At 41.2% G+C, this 23,047-nt stretch overlaps 1 protein-coding gene across 1 annotated transcript in view; it reads right to left on the bottom strand.

The window, feature by feature from the left end:
• Positions 1 to 23,047, bottom strand: part of COL22A1 (collagen type XXII alpha 1 chain) — a 210,153-nt gene that overhangs the window by 49,278 nt on the left and 137,828 nt on the right. The window contains exons 24-35 of the mRNA XM_086466066.1: positions 16,730 to 16,783; positions 16,317 to 16,370; positions 15,285 to 15,338; positions 13,817 to 13,870; positions 13,375 to 13,410; positions 10,412 to 10,474; positions 9,141 to 9,194; positions 8,024 to 8,065; positions 6,093 to 6,125; positions 2,679 to 2,732; positions 2,095 to 2,148; positions 976 to 1,029 (exon numbers count right to left, since the gene is read on the bottom strand). Of these exons, the coding sequence (XP_086322192.1) occupies positions 976 to 1,029; positions 2,095 to 2,148; positions 2,679 to 2,732; positions 6,093 to 6,125; positions 8,024 to 8,065; positions 9,141 to 9,194; positions 10,412 to 10,474; positions 13,375 to 13,410; positions 13,817 to 13,870; positions 15,285 to 15,338; positions 16,317 to 16,370; positions 16,730 to 16,783 (606 nt within the window). The remainder of the gene's footprint in view (positions 1 to 975; positions 1,030 to 2,094; positions 2,149 to 2,678; positions 2,733 to 6,092; positions 6,126 to 8,023; positions 8,066 to 9,140; positions 9,195 to 10,411; positions 10,475 to 13,374; positions 13,411 to 13,816; positions 13,871 to 15,284; positions 15,339 to 16,316; positions 16,371 to 16,729; positions 16,784 to 23,047) is intronic.

The raw sequence follows: 23,047 nt of genomic DNA, 5'->3' as shown, positions 1-23,047 counted from the left end.
AAAAAAATTTTCCTAATGTCTAGCCTAAACCTACCCTGGTGCCGTTATTGCGGATTACTACACAGAGAATTAAAAAAGATCACCTTCCCCTACCCCACTGTGTGGGATGGGACAATAGTTTTGGTGGAAGCAGGATGGTTTTGGCCTTTTTTTTTTTCTCCCTAGAATAAGAAGTCCTTCAACCAAAAGTGAAAGAGAGCTGGGGACAGGCAGTTCAGAGTTTAGAGTCAAAGCACTGCTAGAGACTGTCTAAGCACAAGCCCAAGAAGAAAAGCCATGAACACAAAAGTGGAAGGAAAAATTTCAGTGCTCTAGGATGCTTAATTTGGATTTCCTATTCCCTCCTTCTCCCAGACACAAATATCCTCCCTCTCAATCTTTATTTCAAATAGTTCTTCAGTCTTCCTTCTCTGCTTGCAAAGAAAGTATGTGGCTTTTTGTTTAGCTGCAAAGGTCTTATACCCTCTCACAATAATAAAACGGGACATGAATCCTTTGCTGTTCTTTAGCACAGTCAGACAACAGCAGCACTGCCTGTAACACGTGCCTCAAAAAGTGATATTTGATGATTCCTCTGGTGATGAGCCTGTATTAAAGTGAGTAGAATTGACTAAGAAGCCTAAAACCAACTGTGATCAAAAACTAATTCAGGCTGCTGCTAAGTGAGCTCCCTGCACCAGCTGGCTGCCTGGGCTTGGTTGACATAGCAGCGCAGTAAAAAGCTCTGCCGGCACCTCACCCAGAAAAGAGGGCATTTTGTTAGAGAGGGAGAGACTTGGCCAACAAAAGATGCACAATTTAGAGCTGGGCTGATTGCCTGCTTGCCCACAAGCAGTGACTCAACCAGCTGCAGCTTAGGATGTGCCCTGTGCTCAAAGCAGCCTGGGACTGTGAATCTGCAAAGCATTGACTTCAGCGTCCCTTCAGGGGTGTTGCTGTCAGGAAAAAAATGCTGCAAGGGAAGCAGTTACTCACAGTCTCTCCAGGGGCTCCAGCTTCTCCTCGGGCTCCTTTCTGCCCCTTTGTACCCTGTGCAGAGAGAAGGGAGATACTAGCTGATTAGAGAAGGGATGGGACTCCCTGCCAGAAAGACTTCAAGACGCCTGAACATGCACTAGGCAATGTTTTTTGTTAATCAATACACAGAGGAGTTTAACGGCTGAGGAAATGGCTCCCAGTTCTCTGTGCAGTCAGAAAATGAAATATAAAAATAAAACTCTGAGACATAAGAAGAATTACTAATGACTGATCAGCTCAGAGGCTGTTCCTCAGCACAGGATGCTGAAACTTGCAGGCATTCATTTGGGTGAAACTCTTTCCTGTCCTCAGGCCTACCACCTACTTCATTTCCAGCTCAACTGTGATAGTCTCCCTGTACAGAGGAAGTTTTGCCTGCAGTTCTCAAATACAAATAGCTATATAGAAATGGTCAAAAAATATCACAGTCCAGAGGGTTTGTCCCAGTCCTACATATCATGTAGCCCCTTCTTAAGGATTTTGTCAGGACAGGGTCTACTCACTAATCAGTCCCCCGTTTACCAGATGTTAGTTAAAAGTTGCATGGCATTACTGTTTTTTTTGATAATGTCAAGACTGCTGTTAACCTGTTTAAGCTGTTGGTGCCCAAGTAGTAGCTCACATACGGCTTGGTCACAGCACAGCTGACAACACAGTGAATACCCTCTCATGTTGACATGAAAATATACCTCAGTGATGAATGGAGATAATATGTGTGAGCCAAGAAACTTTCAGAAGATAATTGGGGTGAGCTGGGGTTGAATCTGAATGCTCTGTGATATTTTGGCAATGTACTGCAGTAAGTTATCTGTGAGACCTGTGGTTCAGTGTCATCAATACAAGATGCCCTCTTGAATGATCCTAAAGTTGGAAGGAGTCTCAGACAATACTGATCATGCTACAGAGATGCCATGTTACTGCTTTACTTTTCCTCCCGTTGTCCTGATGTCCAGCCAATGAGGAAGGAGAAATGGGCTGTTGGTGTATAGGGGAAGAATAATTTACAGTGATATAGACCTTGAAGGCACCCCTCTCTGGTCATATAAAAAGATTTTCTTCAAGGCTGGGCTCTCTTACCTGTACTCCTGCAGGTCCTGGGACACCTTGTTCACCTGGGACTCCCGGTAATCCCTACAAAACAGAGGGAGAGGTGAAGGAGCTGAAGGAAACTGTTCCTTTCTTCTCCTGAGCAGAAGGAGATGTTTCTCCTTCCTCCCACTGAGAGAAGAAAGGGTGGTTTGTACGGGAGCTGTGACAGCACAGGACTCTGTCTCTCCTGGGGGCTCCATCCAGAATAAGAACAGTCCATACTACAAATGGAGTAGCCAAATGCACAATTCACCTGGGCCACATCACTTCAAAAGCCCTTCATAAATCCTCTACAACCTTGCTGTCAGCCAAGCTCTGTCTCGCAAACCCCTTAGTCCTCTTTTCAGCTACAAAAGCCCAGAGCTATAAATTAGGTGCTTAAATTCATGTAGTCACGTATCTTCCCCTACAGTCAATACAAAGCCACACACCACTGTGGCTATTTCTGATGAGAGAAGCACCCAAACTATGGAAGGAGCATGTCCCACCCTCTCTCTCTAAAACAGAGTGCTCTCATGTGCTCTCCTTGCTAAAGTTCAAAACCAACTGGAGAAACACTTGGATGTGCTTACAGGTTCTCCGCTTGTTCCTTGATCTCCTTTCTCCCCTTTTGGTCCAGGTTCACCCTGATATAAAACAATAAGACAAAGAGAGAAATAAAAGCTATTTCCATCGCTGAAAGTCACACTAGTCTTGTTCAGTAAGAGGGCTCTTTCAATCAGTTATTTCTGACATCAAATAGCTTCTTCAAAGGACTTTGAGATCAGTGAATCAAAACTGGTATCACACACTAAGACTTAGAGATTATTGTCTAGACTACTTGGACTGTTATGATAATAATTGCAAAAATGTTCAGTTTAAAAAGAGAACAGTTTTCCCTCAGAGAACAGTAATTAAAGAATTTGCCATTCCAAAATTTGATCAATTCAGCTCCAGTGTATTAAAAGGCCAGATGATACGACAAACAGCAAAAGCACCAGCATCACTGCACTACCTCTCTGTAGGACCACAGACCTAATGTCATCCTACAACAGGGAAAATTATCGCACATACAGACAATTGCCTATTCCACTTATAAAAGAGAGCCCTTCCAGAGATGTGCACTGTGCAGCTTTTCTTGATCTCTAGTTCTGTTAACTTCTCCATACATTCATGCAACTTCTGCTCCCTCCTGCAGTGTCAGTACACTATTTCATGCACCACCATGACTGACTAACAGGATTAATTTGTTCCTGTTCTTCCTCCTTAAAGTAAATTGAAGATGCTTTCAGACAGAAGTCCATCATCTTTTTTTTCTGAGCTCCAGAACAATAATCAATAAGTCTATATTTCTGCTTTTCATAAATAGAAAAGGAACAGCACACAATTATGGAACTAGCTGGAATAAACCAGGCACTACATGAATACTCACATTTGTATATTTATATGAACATATGTATTCAGGCAACAGCAATCATTACTTATTCATTATTTATCATACAAAGTGTTTCAAGTGTGCAATCAAGGAAGAGTAAGAACATCAGTGATTTAAGCTACATACACACGCAACGAATAGTGATCAGTCAAAATGTAGAGCCCAAGACAAATAAGCTTGAATTTTATTCACATCAGCTATTTGCCAATCATTTCTGCAACACCTGGGAATTCAAAATCCGTTTGCAAATGATTCTCTAACTGACAAAATAAATGTAACAGCATAAATATTACTTATGTCTGTATTTATTATGCATCATGAATGAATATTATTATCTGTGATAAATAATAGGAGGAATTTTACTCTACAAGCAGCACCCCGTTAGATCAACTTTTAATCAGGCAGTCCCTGATGCCATCTAGTGGCCTTCAGGAAGATAACGGGACCACCCAAAATCGTTCAAGCAAGGGGTCCTATGCAACAAACCGGTACGGTTGTGCCTGGAGGTTGTTTTGCGTAATGACATTTCAAGCTCTGAAACTCTTTTGAGAGAGCAGAGCAACAAGGAACAGACACACGGCAACAAATTTGCAGACAGGGATGGTGTTACTGAGTGGGAATAAGGGCACGTACTACCAGGGAAAACAAGACCGCAATCGGAAGTAGTAACTCAACAGGTAAAGGGAGGAAATTTTTTTTAGTATTCTCCTTTTTCCTGCTTTTTCCTTGCTACTTGACTTGCAATGGTAATGCAAAATTGGTAAAATTCCAGTGTAATGTCTTTGCACAGCCACAAACATGGGTGGAGGCAGCATTTCTTAACCCAACCTGCCAGCAAATCTGCCTGCGAGTGCTTCCAAATTTGCCAAACCCAAGATTATCTGCTGAGACTGTTGACACTGTCTGCTAGTGCAGCATGTTGTGGAGACCTCTGCCCCTGGCAGCTGGACTTAACCCACTGCCACCCACTTCTTCCTACAGCTCAATGAACAGAAATGATGCAGCGACATCTAACAGCTGCTACCAACCTGGGCCAGATCAGTGCTTACAGCTTCCTTGTCCTGCTCTCGGCAGTGTCCCTCTGTAGTCTCAATTAACACATTAGCCATTTCTGCGCCACTTAAAGAAGAGCAAATGCAGCAGGGGCTCAGCTGTGCCCAGCTGCTGTGGGAGATAGAAGGCAAAGTGAAGAGCCATCTCCTGGTTTACTGCTTTTGCCTCTTTCCAGCCACCGTACCTGACCACCGCTGTGGTTCTCACACACCTCGTCTCCAAGAAATAGTTAATGATTTTAACTGACTAGCCTAAATAAACATGAAAAGGTTCCCTGCACCCCATGGAAGAAACCAACCCCCACACACACACTGCCCTGCTGCATCAGCAAGTTTCTGTAGAGCTCACAGCACAGGCTGCAACCAAAACACACAACAGAGCTGCGGTGGTGGGTAAATAGGAGCTCAGACTCACTGGGTCAGAGATTTTTCTGACAATTACTAAACTGTTTTTTAAATGCAATTGAATTTAACTGATAATAAGTAAATAGCGTAATGGTGCTGCTGCCTTCTATCTAGGCTGTGTTTCCTGTCTCTGCCTGTGCAAAATTGATCCCTGGTACTATACACCACATACTCCACGGAAAGCAATGGCAGGTATTGTGTTTTGGAGAGTGGATGACAACTTTCAGCACCCTGCTGGTCCTGCAGCCTCTATAACATACCACATAACATTCTTCTAAGGCTGATCACTACCTTCTGACACCTTAATTTGTAAAGCTGTGAGTCAAAGGTAACTACCCTTAGCTCCCCTTCTCCTCCAAAAGCTTGCAACACTATTTGCAGACCTGTGCTACAGTATCCCCACATTCATCTTGCACATGGAAAAATCCCAGTGATCTGGCCTGCTGACACACTTCAAGCCTTTTATTCTTTACTGTCTTGCAGCTCATTTATAAGAGTAATGCACTCAAAGCAGGAAATAATCCCTTCTGTGACTGTAGCACTACAAAGATCACATAAGATGTCATTGTTCTGCATATTTCCTTAGTATATATATAGGCATCTATAAGCCAAGGGGAAAAGTGAACCAAAGAAATCTTCTGTCTATTTCCAGTACTGTCTCATGTTTCTATTTCCTTCCTCATCCTCTGAAAAACCTGGTATACGCACTTTCTTTTCTAATGGCGCTCTCACACCCTACCTTTGCCATTTATACAAGCTGTAAAGCCTCCTGATCCTTAACAAGCTTATTCACATATCAATGGTGTAATCCTATGTAATGCCAGGTATTTCCCACTCTGTGCTGCAAGTGGGAAACAAAACTTCATTTTAAACTTCGTTCAAGAGGCTGGGACAGTACACAGCTACGTCCTGCCCACAGCTGGCTTGGATGCTGCTGTTACCAGGACAGCCGTGGATTTCTCATTATGGCTGGTTACAATGGTGAAGTTGCCCAGACTCAAGCTGAGATTTTACTGAAAACATTTAAATAACATGGAAAATACCAAGATGCTGTGTGTCTATCAGATACAAGAGGCAATAAGCCAGAGGTCATGTTTATTTGGGATGTTACTTACAGGAATCCTAGGGTGTGGGGTGAAGAAGGCTGTCTGGAAGAGAAACCAGAGTGTTAAAAGCAGCATTGACTATTTTCCTTGAAGTGCAATAATTTATGTATTCTCCTTGTCATTACAGATTATATATTCCAGATATCCATCAGTGGGTTTATAAATGAGCAACTCATTGTAACATCTGGCTGTTTGGAAAAAAAGCGTACAAATATCAGACATTTGCTAGAGCATTTGAAGTATGAGTATAAAATCAAAAACATCCTGTATGTCCCACTGCTATGAAAAACCAAAGAATCTTTAACCTTGTTAGCAAGTTTACTGTTAGCAATCTCCAGCTCACTCTTCCACTTGGAGCCATTTTCGGTATTATTAAATTTCCTAATTCCATGGCTGAGCTTGGTGTGTTGTCTCTCTGCTTTGTACCATGTACAAGACATACAGATCTCAACATGGTTGTCTTAGGGATTACATAGTCATCCTGAAGGACTAGCCACAAAAAAAAGGATCAAGTTTTGTAAAGAGAGGCAATATTTTTCATTGAAACTGATCAAATTAGGAAGAAAAATTTAGTCCTTGATGAAATGAGGACCTTTCAAAATCATCATCTACTTTTACAGCTAAAATAGAAATATATTTTCCCTACAAACACATGAAGCTTGAGCAGTCAGACATATCTTCTCCGCGTCTAGCCATGTTGTACTGTGTTTCTGAGCTGCCTTGTCCACCTTGACTAAAACAGATTTATCCTTGGTGTTGTGACTGGATCATTCTTGTGTGATACACATGGAATCTTCCTCCATGATACCACGGAACAGCCTTTGGCACAGACTAAAGAAGACCGACTAATACTAGGGAATAAATTATAACATCTCCTCCATTGCTGCATGAGGGTATGTAGGCACTTGGTTTTCACCAAGAGACCTTGATTCAAATTCTCTCCATAATGTGACTGTGGCACCTGTAACCAGTGGTGGTAAGCAAAATCAAGAAGTGGATATCTGCCAGTTTTTGGAGGATCTGTGACTGGGATCAGCCCTCCTGTTGCAAGGACAGGCCTGTTCCTGGTGCTTACTCCAAGCTGCTTACTCAGATTTTGTGGGAGGGAACTGTGAGGTTTATATAATTACATTCAGAGGATGTTGGTTCAATTGCCTGTAGTGAACTTCATTGTAATTATGCTCATGCTCTCAAAAGTAATTTCGCAGGCTCATTTTATAAAACAATAAATTGATGTTTTCTTCATCCTTCTTTTTTTTTTTTTATTAGCAAAAGGGTACTTGCAATCAGGTGTGACTGGTTTGTGTGTTGGATCCAGTGCTGAATCCAGAATGAACTCGGGGATGACACGGCCTTTCTGGGGTTACAGCACAGCATGGCACTGTATGCGATGGAGGCTCCGGGAGGCTACAGCATTGCTGAAGCTGAATCCTCCACCCAATAAGTTCATGTCAATGGGAAGTGGAACCCCCTGTTCTTCCTGGAAGAAGGTGAATTGTTCCCTAAGAAGACAAGTGGTTGTTCGCTGGTATCTGTTCAGAGCCAGTCTTATCCTGAGTTCTCTATTGGAAAAATCTAGCTCACCATGGAAAATCTGTACGAACACGCTCCCTGTTTTCAGCAATGATCTTCTTCAGACAGCTTCCACAGCTGCTAAACAAATCATACATTCAATTTAAGTGCTACCACAAGGCAAGAGCATACAAAAACGCTGTTTGCAAAGAGGCACAGGAGAGCACAACATTCCCATGAAACCGAAAGACCAAGTACACCTTGATATTGCTTCTCTGAAAGAAAGGGAGATAATCTTAGAGAAAATGAGTCCTACAGTTTCCGCAGAGAAGTAGGGATCTTGAAAAGCTTTGTTTCTGAGGAATTTGTGTGAGGAAGTTTGATGATGCCTTAAATACTGTAACAGCACAGAACACAATCTTACTTACCGTTCCAGGTAAGCCTGGTGGTCCAGGGGAACCCATGTCACCCTAGAAATAGCAGAAAAATATAACTAAGGATATAAAAAGATGTCCAAATAAAATTCAACATTATCAGCTAGAGGATGCAACATTACCAGATGAGATGTAACCCAATGACAACCTGTCAGCTCAGTGACACTGAAAATCCCATAGCAGTTCTCTGATGGGTGGAATTTACCCTATTGCTTTGGCCAGAATTTCTGCTGTCTTTGCTTTGCTCCACACAGGTTTCTCATTTTGCTGTCTTTATCACTTTGTAAGTTTGTCATTGATCTGACTTCACAGGTCGATGAAATTCTAATGTTATTCCACCCAGTGTAGGAGTGATACGGAATTTATTTTATGTTTTAATTTAAAGTTTATTAAAATTCTTGATTGAAAAACATATTTTATCTGAACTTCTTTTGTGGATGGAAAAAAAAAATCCTCTGTTTTTCACCAAAAATATGAGTTTCTAAATCCAATTCTCGCCCTCCATAGATAGTGAAAGTTACTGGTAAACTGAGGGCTGATGTATCCTAGGAAGAAGAATAAAGTGGTACCCAGTTCCTGATGGTTATTGCCACTATAATGAGGACAAATTTTTTACTGTACAACCCTAGGCATCTGCAAGGTCAGTGTTTCATCTTCACCTTCACATTCACATTGGTTGAATGTAAATTTTGGCGGACATCATCTTTGTCTAGATCTCTCATTTTCACTAAAATTAATAGTATTGTGGTGGCAGAAGCCCAGACCATTCCTTAAATTATCATTCTAACACATCACAGGCAGGCACAGAGAAGTTCTTTAGAATTTAATTCCAGGCTCATTTCTATCTGATAGTTTTAAAACAAAGAAAAGTTTCCTTGAACTAAAGAAAATGTCCTTAGATTTAATCAGCTGCTTACTATTTCTTGCATTACTCAATAAATGGTTGTCTCTGTCCCACATGCAGCTTTCTCTGCTGCTTCTCAGTAAGGCTCAGCTAACAGACTTCTACGTTTCTAATCTTCCTCAGATATTTTCTTCTATCACTTGTGTCTGTGCCCTTGCCTCTTTTCCTCTTTTGTCTAAGGGGGAGCATGCTCATTTCATGACTCACCTTTTCTCCTCTTTCACCTTTCCATCCTGGGAGACCATCTTTTCCTTTTTCTCCCTAAAAGTAGGAAAAGAAAGCAAGGAATATCCATGTTTTGAGTTGATTGCATCAGTCCCACTAGAATATTTTACATTTTCAGTTGGTCTTCCCCATCCTCGAATATGTAATGCAAGCAAATGAAAACATAATGTTTGGAGGTGGTTTCATAAAATCCACACTGCTTTCAAAAGCCAACAGATAGCAATTAAGTTCACAGAAAGGAAAGCACCAATCCCAAATCAACTTGCATGTAGAAGATCCTACTGCCTGATGCAGTTATAAAAAGCAGATTTTTTTCTAGTTGGACAAGAGAGGAACCAGAACAAGAATTAAGATCCAAAGCGGACATTCCTAGTACCCAGGGTTTTTATGTTAAAGATTTCTGAATCATCCGCTCACTGGTGCCTACCTCTCTCTTTCGCCCAGGTAACCTGGTCATCTAATTGGAGATGCTTAACAAGGATAATGTAAATACTCCTCAAAGTGCATACACAAAATGGATTTATCCTGCATTCAAATAGAAGCGATATCTGACCTACTTTTCTATGATCTTATATACGGAGAGAATGTATTCTGTATCCTGTGCTCTACAATACATATGATATAGCAAACTGAATGGTAAGACCTCAGTTGATTCTTCTTGATCACATTCAAGCATATAATTAGTTATCAGGGGTAGAGGCCTCATTTACATGGCTATATTTACTGTCAGGCCCCTGATACAACTATTTTCCAGTATATAAATGCCTCTGGAGGTCTGGAGCTTACCAGGGGAAGCAGTAGACACCAGGGTATGGGTGAAAGGTAGTCCATTAGAAAATGATCTAACTATATGGAGCATTCTCCTGGCCACAGTGACAAGGGGGATTTGTGATTTTTGTTGTTATTAAATTTTTAAAATGTTCTTACATCAGGCATGTATTTCTGAAAGTGAGATCTAAAGAGCACTGTACCCCTTCTACTGCCTTACAAACAGCACAGCATCAGTCACAACTCTCTGCATTTAGGACAGACTCTGTTCATCAGCACCTCTGTTGCAATTACAAACAGTCACTAGGCAGTAAAGTACTTTTTGGAAGGGGTACTTGGTGACCTTGATGCATGCCAATCAGCTGCCTACCACAGCAATCACATCAAGAGAGAACAAAATCTAGGGACACTCAAGATAAGTCCTCCTGGCTCCAAATGGCCAAAAAAAAAAAAAAAAAATCAAGCTGTAGCTCAGAGTAACTCACGCGGTCTCCTTTTTCTCCTCTCACTCCAGGTAAACCTTGAGGACCAGGAAGACCTGCTTCACCCTGAAAGTAACAAAAAGAAGTGTGTGAAATCTAAAAAGAGGCATCAAGCACTGCTTCTATTAACTAACCCCATTACTCTCAAATATAATTAAGAATGACAAGTCAGAATGGTGGGCCAAACTCTTCTCTCACTCATGTCAGTTAAAAATGCACCAAGTCTGCTGCTCAGGGTAGGTTAATCTAGCCACAGTGCCCTTAGGCTGGGAAGGATGAAATGTTGATTTAGCTGTCTTTTGCTTTGCATGTCTGATATTAGACTGAGAATTGTTCAGAACTCATAGTGACTGCAGATGGTTTCTTCTTGATACCTAGTGACACCATGATACATATGGACTATGCTGGAGGTCAGAATCTGCCCTGGTGTTCTCATGGAATCGATTATAGATGTAGTTTGCTGAAAGGGAATGAGGTTAGTTTGATTATACAATAATTTCTTATTGTTGGAAAATCATAACTTAAAACAGCAGCTGAGACCTCTCTTTTTTTGCTGTTACACTGTTAACTGACATGGAATTTAGGACATGTTTTCTTCATGCAGCTCTATAGCAGGACCAAAGAAGCAAATAAAAGCAGCTAAAAAAATTAAATCTAACTTTTCTTTACATTTTTAATGATCTGGTGCAGTCTGGAAATGCAAAAAACTGCAAGGTATTAATCTGAATGGTACAGGTGTTACCTGATGAGCAGATGTAGAATTTTCTGAATGCACTATTGCACACTTGGATTTTTTTCTGTTTGAACCTTACCTTTGAGCTTCTGCTTTACAGCACATGCTACTGGAGTAATTATGATCTCTGCATCATGTGGTTTGTTCTAAATGAAGTTGGTTCTATATCAAGTATTCTCAAATTTATCTCCAGATTGATTCAGTTTGTAATTTGAAAATAACCACGTGGTTTCCTATTTATAATTATGCTGCTATCTGCGTTTGTAGTGCAATACCACAGAGGATCTCAGTCGCGGACAGGACCCAAATGCTCTAAGTGCTGCATGAATACTGAACTAAGAGAATGTGATCCCTGCTTTAAAGAGTCAAAACATTATCATGATACCGATGCAGAAGAACGAATCTGCAGAAGAAATCAGGTGAGGAACAAGATGCTTTGGTGACTGAGTATGACAAGGAATATCAGGGTGATGTCTGAAGAATTCTAAAGGAAGTGACATTTGGTGACAGAGGGAGAGGTGCTTTCTGAGAGCCACTGCATGATCCTGGCTGATGATGAGACCTCAGAGATCATGAAGTCAAATAGAGGGCCTTTATTAAAGAAAAGACATTTAAAGGTATTAAAGAAGAAAAAAAAAGGAGAATTTGGAGGAAAAATAAAAACATGTGGTGTAACTTTGGCCTCTGGAAAGGTACTGAAGCAGAGTGTCAATGAGCTTGTATGAGCCAATTGTACAGCCAATGTAGATTTGCTAAAAACTCATCATGTCAAACCCATCCAGTTCCCTCCTTTGACACAATAACTAAGCAGACAAGAAGAAAGCATTCATGTGATGTATCTTGACATTAGTAAGATATTTGTCAAAGGCTAACATGATGTTCTCATTACCAAACTACAGAAATATGGCGTAGAAGGGTCTCTGGAGGATGGTGTACAACTGATTGAAGAAACTACAGTCACACACCTGTTATTAGCTGTTTCCTGTCAAATTCAGAGGATATATGAAATGAAGTCCACTAATGGCCTACACTATTCAATATTTTAATTTATGACTGATGTGAGAGAAAAGAGAACATTTATTAAATGTGTGGAAAACACCACACTGTGGAGAGAGAGGCAAGTGTTTTGGAAGGTGGTGTTCGAATTCAAAACAGTCCTGTGTGAGGAGATGTTCTAGAGTGACTGGAAGCGCTTTGGTTGGAGGTCTGACCTCTTGGTGCACGGGGCCGAAGCTTGCCCAACAGCTGCAATCCCAGCAGTTTGTTTGCCCAGCAGCAGTCATGCTGACCTCCCCTTACCTGGTATCACGGTCCACCTATTAGGTAGGGGAGGTGTGGAAAGCCTCTATATGAGACTTCTCATGGACAATTTCTTCCTTCTAAGTCCAGTTTGTGGTGCATATTCTGCTTTATCGCACAAGACAACACAGGAGCAGAGGTCATGACCATTCTCCCATTTCATCTTTATAGCAGAAAATTGGACTGAGACTGGTAGATGTAAGAGAAGACTGAGGCTCTGAGACTCTTCCATTGCTGGCATGTGCTCTGTACCTCAAAATCCTAAGATGTATGTCAAAGATACAAGTCTCTGTCTTATATAGATTTCTTTTTCTGCTGATTTTCATACTACAGTTGAAAAGTTGGCATTCGGATGACAATGTTAACATCTATGGTCAGTGGTTTTGATTAGGCTCTAGACAGCTGTGTGCTTTAGGAAATCACAGGACATTTCCCTGGTTCTTCACTGAGTTCAGCAGTTGTCTGATGAAACCGAAATCCCAACACAAAAAGACTAAGATAACTGTCTAATTTCTAACAGTCATGTGGGGTTATTTCCTAGCAAGCATTTACAACTTAGAAATGACAACATCACATTGTTACAAGTAAGTTGCTCACCTTCTAGAACCAACACTTAGGATTAATGTGAGGTGCGAAAGAAAACAAGCACTTTTAAGTCGCTCTGCCTTCTTTTTCTTCCCTATCCACCAGGAACAAGACGATTGAACTTTCCAGGATACAACAAAAAATTGTACTTAGCGTATTTTTGCTCTGGAATTATTGCATTACTCCATCCAGCCATGAGTATCATCCACTCATCTGTTGCATCTTCAATCACAGATGCAAATGATTTGCATGGAACTCATTATTGGCAAATGGCTTTGTTATTGCATGTGGTCATTTTATATCACTCTGACAGGTAGGCCTTGCTGCTAAGACTATTTTTCCTGCTTACCTGCTCACCAGGTTGGCCACGACTTCCTGGTTCACCCTGGAAAAACCAAAGCAAAACTTTAACATTGCAAGAACCTGACCCTTCTGTAAGAACCCTTTCTCATTAGTAAAGTGTGTCTCCTAGGGTCCTGGTCCATGTTCTTCTACCTACTTCTTGTAAGGCATTGAAATTACCTTCTTGATGGCTTGGAAACCATACTTGGAAGCCAACACAAGGGCAAGTCAAATGTCCCTACACGTGCAGACTTGAAAAAGGAGCATCAAACAGCATTTGGTATTTTGAAACATCATGAACTCTGAAAGGCAATGAGCCACATCTGCTTATCCTCTTATGCCTCTAAGTTTACAGGAGTCTCACCCTCCTGAATTCAGTATAAGACCTTCCAAAATCATTCCTTAATTGACTCAATGGCTACAGCAAACTATGAAATAAAACTCCTTACCTTAGGGCCATCTTTTCCAGGAAAGCCTTCCTCACCCTTTCCCCCTTGTTCTCCCTGTAGGGAACACAAGAAGTTATATAAAAACTCCTGTGGTAGTGCAGCATGTTTGCAGGCAATGAGGAATATTTTGACTCAGATCCTCACTATCAGCCTGAGGATGTAAATGGAGCCATGTGAAAATATGTTTCCTGGAATGTTTTGCCATTTTAGTGCTGTTTTCAATCACATCTCCAGCACCGATCACCCTCCTGGAATATTTCTGGAATAACACAAAGTCAACCCTGTTACAGTAAAGAATTCCAGAGCAAATTAGCTGAACCAAACCCACTTCCATTCAGTTTCTTCAAAATACATGTAGTTAGAAAGTCTACATTATTTCTATTAAGAAAAAAAGTAGATATTGTGGAATTAGGACTTTGGCCACTGGGCCTCTTAGGTAAATTCTTTGAAACTTATCTTTCAGTGCAGGTGGTGACTGCATGGAAAGCAGAGACTGCAGTGGAGTAAGAGCTGAAACACACTATATAGCTGGGAAGTGCAGTAGGTACTACACAGGGCTGTGGATAAGATCCAAAGATTTATTTAGCCTCAGAAAATTGTTATAGGCTCCAAATTCTTCACCTTTCTTCATCATTGAGAGAGGCAAGTATAAATGTAGTGTGTTATTGGAAGAAGTAGGGGTCATAGTTCTCAAGTATCAGAGACAAGAAGACCACTGCCAACACAATCCAAGGCAGCAGGTGGTTAAAGAGTTGTGATTCTTATTCCAACATAGTGTCATCATGCCCAAAGCCTAGCTTAACTTTTGTAGGCAAAATATGGCACATTTCTTTGACAATTACCTACATAGTGATGGCAAGACAGCCAGAGTGCCTCCAACCTCTACATCTCCTATCTCCCTTCTCCCACTGCAGACAGCAGAGGAGACAACTCTTCCCAATCTGTCATTTGTAGAAGCTTTTAAATGGGGCATAAGAAGTAGGAAATAATGAAGAACTGTCTTTCTGCCACAAAAAAAGACTTAGAGAGATGGCATCTCTTCTTTCCAGCCCTTCAGGGAGGAAAGAAAATAATGTCTTTGGAGCCTGCCACACTTGTTCTTCTTCTCTGAACCTTGGACACATGCCTTGACTTGTCAGTGTCTCTGGCTTTCCTGGGTGACAGCAGAAGTTTTTCTGTTTTCAATGCTCAGCTGTGCTTGCTGAATTGGATGCAGTAGTTGAAGACTGGAAGAGGATCTCTAATCCCTGCTGTATTTACAACCAGCTCCATCTTCATAATGACGCAGTACAGTGCAATCACACCAGCTAATGTTGCCCTGGAGCTTCACCAATGGCTCAGCGGTGTGGGACTGGTGAGGAGTGTTTGGCTGTGGAGATCTGCTCCCCTTCCCACTTGTGCTTGCTAGTTCACCCAGATAAGATGCCTAGGTAAGTAGCTTAATACCAGTGTATGTGGCATCACTTACCTTTTGACCGGGAAGCCCAGGAAGCCCATTTAATCCATCTTTGCCAGGCAACCCCTAAACAAGGGAAAATCATAAGACGTAAGAATCTGTTCTTTAGATTGTTAACAAGCTCAGCATAAGCACACTCCATTCATCCCTCTTGCTGCTGACCTAAATTTAAGAAAAGAAGGATCACCTCACGCATTTTGTTTTGCCTTTCCCCTACCGTGACTTAAACAAAAAGTCTCACAATGCATATATCTGCTCGGCCCTTTTTCCAGTATCCCAGTTTTGGTGAATGACCACTGGATGTCAGTGTTGTCACAGAGAAATAACAGTATAGAACTTTGCACTGTGGGTTCTTAAATAACTTTAAAAATTACATTTTTACTTATCATCCTCTGTAAGTCTCCATTATCTGTAGCTATAAAGTTATTTTAAAAGTCTATTTCTCCTTTCAAATATTGGTAATTTCTTATACAATACATAGACTCCTAAAATTAAATTATACAACACACAGTGACAGAATTGTTCAGCAAGATAAGAATTAAAATTACTTCCTGTAATGCATTTAAAATGGCGAGAAAAAGTTTCGTCCCCTTTTTACAGTGTCAGTCAATTACAAAACACTGCAGGGTGTAGGTGGCACTTCTTAATGCTATTTCATAATTCACCTTTCTTGACTCAACAGCCGACAGAAATTGCTATGCTCTGCTAAATTTGAGATTTTAATTTAAATTCTTTGGCCTAATTCAGGAAACTCCAGGTTTGAAAGAACAATCTCTTGCCAAATGCAAAATAACTTTTGAAAGGTGTCATGCAAAGAAAACATCATGGTCTCAGTGTGTAGGAATAGTGGAGCTGCATCTGGTAAAATTCTCGTTCATAAAAGGTATCAGAGGCTAACATCTGCATTAAAGATGACAGCAATGGAGCCCACATTAAAACCTTGCCTGAAGACAAGCTGCAGGAAAGGAAGCAAAGACTAGAGAATTAAAGTATCTGAAGTAATGGAGAGCATGGGAGCAAAGGAAGCAATTCCTTAACACTTACAGCTGGTCCTGGTGGTCCAGTTTTACCAGAGACTCCAATCTCTCCTGGTAGTCCCTGAAAAATGAAGAAAAAAACCACAATCAATATTTCTGTCTTTTGCAGCAACCTCACTGGAGGTTGCTGCTTTCAATTTAAATGCAATTTTGCCTTCCACAGCAGTCAGGTGTCTGCCATGGGGAGTCCGGTAGACATTGACCTATCCCCAGGTAACACCAATGTGGTTCCAACACTCGGCACAGAGAAGCTGTCCTCTAGGACCAGCTGTGGCTTTTCAGTGAGAAAATACAAGAGAAAACACACATTGCCAGAAGCTCTGACTTAATTCCCTCTGAAACCCATGACCTAAAATTCTCCCCAGCCGTTTTTTCTTCTCCTTGATATAAACAAAAAAAAAAACAAGCTTGTTTTCTTACTGGTGCTCCAGGTGGTCCAGGGGGTCCAGCAATGCCTGGGGGCCCTGGAGGTCCCTGTAAGAGAGGAAGCAAAACCAATTTATCAAATTGTCTGATAGTTGCTGAAAGGCTTGGGTCCTTCTTTGTGCCGTCAGGGCCCTATTCGAAAAGGGCAAAAGCACTGAGCTTTATTTCATTCGCTTCTACCAAAAAACCACAAGATACCAAAGCGAGCTCCAAGGGAACCATGCTCAGGAGCAAAACAAGATCTCCTGCTTAAGCTAATAATTACTACTGTTACAAGGTGAGCTCCATCCTCCACTCCAGTACAAGAGCTGTAGGAGTTGAAAGCCATCAATGGTAATATACAATACAAAGCTTGTCCAGTGGGATCTCTTGTAGCATCCAGGCTAATCTTGATTAATGTTGTTTTCAGGTGGACAATTTATCTCTGCAAAAAGATGTCTGAAGTAACTAATGAATGGAATAGCCTCATGGTTTGGGCTTTTTTTTTTTTTTTGGGGGGGGGGGGTAGTGGGGGTAAAAATATGAATCCAAGAGTATGGAGAAACAATGTAGAGAATCAAGTGTTTTAAAACAAATGCTCTGCATTAACCTTGTTGATAGTGAAAGGTCCTCATTTCAATGCCCACATTCAGTTGGAAATGCCCTAACAGTCTTTCTTACTCATCTCCCTGCAACAACTGTTTCTCTGAGGGAAAATATTCTCTCAATAGCCATCCAATTTTCAGAGGGATTTATTTTTGCTTATTGAGCAATTTGTTAAATTTGGCTTCCTAGCTGAGAAATTTGTTTCCATACTCGACAGATCTTAACAGGTTGCCTGAGATGCAGAGGTGTTTGTTTCAACTGCGGAGAAGATAGGACTTCTCCTGTGCTCAGAATGAAGCATGTGTTCATGTATTTTTTGGATCAAGACTTAAGCAAACAACATGATGATGAATGTGAGAAATTAATGTATGACTGAAGGGAAATTTTACCCTGGCTGTCTCTTTCTGTCTTTCTAACATGAAGATTTCATTCATTTTCAGTTTTCAGGATAGGGGGAGTTCTGGTGTGTTTGTACTTAAAAAAATCAACAAACAACCCCCCATCCGGCCAAATACTCTGTAAAGAATTGAAACTGAGCAACCGATACAAGATAGAGAACCTCGAGTCAGCATTTTCCCTGTCACCATTCAATATCACAAAGCACAGCTTTTGTGATTAAGGTATTACGAGTCATGGATCAATATTAGCATTTCACATTTAAGGAAGAAGGTAGCTGAGGAGAAGAAAATGGTGTAAAAATGTGAGGACAAGGAGTTATCTGTGGCATGGTTTGACAGAGAAGGTAGCAGATAAGTGGTCTTTTTAGAATACACTTGTAAAATTCAGCCAGAAGAGATGACAGTCTCTCACCGATAGATGGAGCAAAGTGACCATAAAAGGGACCTGCAGACGCACTTGCCTCCCACGATCTGCTTTCATTGCAACTCGGAACAGACATGGAGTCATCCCACCAAAAACATTAGCACTTGTAGAGTGCTTCAAATGTGAGCACAATTAAAAAATCCTCAGAAAGATGTGCCTTGGGATGCACTGATACAATTGACAATTCTTGGGAAGCCCTGCATCGTCTTCTGGGGATGTTGGTTCAGCTGCTATTGCAGGAGGGTCCTGCAGTTAAGGAGCTCTAGTGCCATCAGGAGACACCTGGTCAAGACTATCCATCACTTAAAAAAGGCTTTGCCATTCAAACAAAAATAATCAACAGTCCAAATTGACCCAGCACAAGAGAAAATACCACACTGCAGACACAAGTGGAGGGAGTGACCTCAGACGTCAGGGATCTGGAAGTTCTGCTTGGCCCTACTGCACCTCTGCATAGTATTGGTGAGAGGCCCTGCAGAAGGTATGGGCTCCAAGAAGGGGCTTCCACAAAGAGTGGGTGCAGTACTGGGAAAGAAGGACAAGGTACCTTCAGAAAAACAACAAAACGATTCAGCGGCAGAGCGGACTATGCCTAAGTGAAAGAAAGTGAAAGAAAAGAAAGTGCTAAGTTTACCTTTGCAGACCTTCCTTGATAATTCCATTGGCTCCTCCCTAATAGCCTAATTTTGTTCTCTCTCTCTCTGCCAACAACTGAACCAACTCCCACCATCATATTCTCCACGGCCCTACAACAAGGAGCTTCTATCAAGAGGTGAAAAACACCAACCAGGACCCCGCCTTAGCCTAAGCATGGTACAAGTTTCCCCAGACAGTACAGACAGGGGTCAACAAAGTCTTGTCAGCAGCTAGTGCAATCCCTGAAACATGATGTGCTACATCCTCCTCATCCCAACTATTTCTCCTAGTAACTCTTCATATTCTTGCTATCCAAGAAAATTTCTAATTATTCTCTTAAACTTTCTATATTCTGGAGCACAATAACGTCATGCATACACAAGTCTTGAAATGGAAGCACATTTACCCTAAATAGCCACTAATAATTCAAGTTTCATTGCTCTCCATGACAGCAATCATCCAGGACATCATACCCAAGACTGGTTTACTCAGGTAACTTCACCACATGTTGCACTAACAAATGTTACACCCACTAATGGAAGGCTTTTCTGATAAAAGCCTCTCTAGACGGACACAGAGCAGTTTTACGTAATGACCACCAGTACCACTGGGAGATGCACAGAATGCTGACAGTCTGCTCCAGCTGGCTGTGTACACCAGTACATCTAATGTCCTACTGGGTTTTATTGCTTTCTGCTGCCTGAGTTACACCAAGTGACTGGGACACAGAGAAATAAGATGGCACGATCACATGAAAGATGCAGAAATGCATCACACATGTCCTTTATAGAGCCCTCCCTTTTACTGCCGTCCAGAGTAAATCAGTTTCACTTGTATATAAATTTCTGTTATTGTAGCCCTTTTCCTGGCTTCTGAGTATACTTCGGAGCAAGGACTGTTCCTTCTAAGTATTTAGAAAGGACCAAACCCACAGCATTTATTTGTGATTTAAAAAAACCAACATAAAACAGCAGCAGGAGGACAGCTTCTAATGCTTAACCCTAAAAATCTCATGCCATCTCTTTCCTTTGCTTTTTAACTGAATCCAGATTAAAGTAGCTGATTTAAATGATCACCTTTTTCAGAGATCATTCGATGAATTATACAGATGAAAGACCCTGTCCCAAATCCAGTCCTGAGTGTTGTCCCGTTAAAACTTGGATCTAGAAAAAATTAATCATGGAGTGCTTTTTTTTTATTTTTGGCTGGTAAAGACTCCGATGTGTGTTTCCCACATGCTGAAGCAAAAACTGAAAACTTTTTTCTGAAACAGGACTACACAAACTCAGTTTGGGAAACAAATGCAAAACACGGATCTTTTATCAAACTGTTTAAACCAAAGTATTTTGAAACTGTTGTTTTGAAACAAAAAGATTTCAAATGTTAATTAAAATTCAAAGCATGTGTAGAGGGGTGGGTGTGTGTGTCATGGGGTGGGACATCTGTAAAAACATTGGGGGGGGGGGGGGTGGTGTGGATTTTTTCAGGCTTGTGTTTCATTCAGCTCCATTCCTTAGACAATGTAATGGAGGGACAGTTCTCAAGAAAGAAATCTGACACTCTCCAGACTGGAGAAACAGCTGTGCCCGTCCTCCAGGATCCACTACAGGATGCTCTCTTCTTCCAGTGTATACCTTGCTGAAAGACAGGCTGGGAAAGGCAGAGCTGTTAAGATTTAGGTTCTGCACTCCCTAAGGAAGCTCTGAAAATGAACAAAAACCTTTGTCTGTGACTACATCAGTAGGCTGCTTGGCCTAAATCTCTTTCACATGAAAGAAGGGATGGTTATGTTGTAGATGAAGGTGAACAAATGCCATTCCATGGTGGAAACTGAAGCCTGATGGCTTTTCCAGATATATGTCTCTGGAGACAAAGCTTGCACAGACATATTTTCCATATATTATTCCACACCAATGACTGGATTCTTTTACACTACAAGAAAGGCTTAGATAAGCCCTTAACCCGTGTCAAAACAGACCATAGTCTGGGCTTTTTAGGCAGTGTGCCAGCTTTATGAATGAGAAGAACCTCTGGGACATGCAGGAGTATCCTGTCTGCATCCACAATGATAAAAAAATTCATAACTACAGTGCTGACAGCCTTTTCCCCTCCAGTGTCCGTGCTTGTCTCCACTTCAAAATCAATTACTCCCTGCAATTTCACTGCTCAGTCCCCACAAACCCTTCCTGTTGGCTTTGCACGGTCTCCCCTATATTTCTACCTCTCTCCCATCAGAAAGGAGGGTGCTGCAGTTAGTTTTGTGGAGCAGTCCATGCATCTTACTATGCCTCTTGCTATTCCAACTCTCCATTTCTCCTCTGCTGCATCTGAGTTGGTTCTGGGGTCAGCTCCTCAAATCTGCTCTTCATTTCTCACCCCAGACACTACAGTATCCACCAGCACAACTACTGTGAATTATTTTCATTAATGCTGCATTAGAGCGCCATATTGCTCTCTTTGCTTAAATCCTGCCTACCAAACCAAGACAAAGATAAAAGGATATAGAAAAAGGTTGTTGCTGGTGACACTGAAACCCAAAAGCCAAAAGAAACAACAGGTCTGAGCATTTACATATGATGCATGCTCTATAGTCAGCTTCAGTGATAGTGGTCTAATTCATAAGCAGATGAGGTCTCCAGTTATTTCATCAGGTGGCATTGTAATTGGAGTACCAGTATTATTTCTAAAAATCAATTTTTTTTCAACAATAATTCTCTGAACTGTCTTTCCAGCTCTGTAAAAGTACTGAATAAAGTTGACTTTGTACATAGCAGTCTCTCCAGGAGAATTTCTTACTTCTAGTGAAAGGCAGTATTTGTTTCATTTCATCACTTAGTGTAAGATATGGACATGATCTCTTTTGTCTACAGAGGAAGATTTATTTCCCTATGCATTTTCTTTGAATTGGTTTACTGAGTCAGTGCAGCAAATGAGAAAAACAACAAAAAACTCCCTTATGGTCTTTTGTTTCAGTACTATTAGTGATCTGCACAAGTGAAGACTTTTTTTTTTTCCTTATTTTTTGTTAAAGGTATAGACCTTTTTAAAGATAGCTTTGAGCAATATCTTCCAATTTCAAGCAGCACTGGCATAGTTTGAATTCGATCTGTCCTTTGCAGCTGGGGCCTGTATTTTTTTCTTACATTTTGCAGTATTAACTTATATTATAAAAGGACATTATGGACATCATGCAATTCAGAGGATATAATTTATTTCCTGAATTTCTTAAGAAAGCTGGGCTTGAGCTTACACCCTACAGACAAGTCTATTCTAATTAAATCACTGACAGCCATGACCATAAAAGGTACAGCTTGTGCTAGTCTTTCTCGCAGGTCTTAGTTATACTGTCAATTTATCTAGTGTAAGGCAAATCTCAATTACAGCCCAAAGAGACTGCAAGTGTGAGGTGTGGCATTTTTGTTTAAATCTCAAAGAGTTTCGACTTGTTTTGCTGTCTCACAGGCGGACAGCACATATCTGCTCATCTTGGGGAATCTAGAGTGGCTCAGTGGACCATTTGTTGGTGCCTGCTTTAGGAGAGCTCCAGGCTTCACTGATAATATTAACTGGATATTCATCATCAGGAGCTCAGACACCTGCATCCCCATCCTTAACCCAACAAGCACTTGCATTTGGACCTGAATCCCAGCCCCGGTAATTCAGTGGTACAGCTCAGAGTGTCTGAGCCCTCGACAAGCACCAGGGCATCAACTTCCCTCTCTGCTGAGCCTGCGAACACAGCCTTCATGGCTCACTTAGCACACACTGCCTAACTGCAGATCTCCTTTAACCTCAGGATAACCCCTCAAGCCTAGAAAAGCATTTGCAAAGGTACCTCATCGATGGCCTTCAGCCCCTTCTCTGGACTCTCCCTATCAACAGATGATGGGATAGGCAAGGTATATCAAGGTATACCTCGGGCGACCATGCAGAAATGCACAGCCTTTTTGTTTCCCATGCTTGGTACCCATCCATCTATTTCAACTGAAAGCACTTTATAGAAATGCTCATTTTTTCAGTCTTCATTTAACAGCCTACTGCAATAGAAGTTTGGCTCATGATTAAGGTTCCTGGAAAATAAAATAGTACAAATAAAACCTAACAACATAAACATATTATGAGTTCAGATGTCTGTGCCCTTGCTGCAGGAAAATAATTTATATCCAGAGGGGAAATAAGACCCAGAGTGGGTACTCCATGGTTTAATAATGTTGCAAGATGCACCGTTTCTAAAGGTCAGTGGAAAATAAATGCTCATTTTTAGGGGTG

This window comes from Leptosomus discolor, chromosome 5 (assembly GCF_034619465.1).
Source record: "Leptosomus discolor isolate bLepDis1 chromosome 5, bLepDis1.hap2, whole genome shotgun sequence".
Lineage (NCBI taxonomy): Eukaryota > Metazoa > Chordata > Aves > Leptosomiformes > Leptosomidae > Leptosomus > Leptosomus discolor.
The sequence above is the reverse complement of the archived record's forward strand: the minus strand, read 5'-3'. Positions and strand labels throughout refer to the sequence as shown.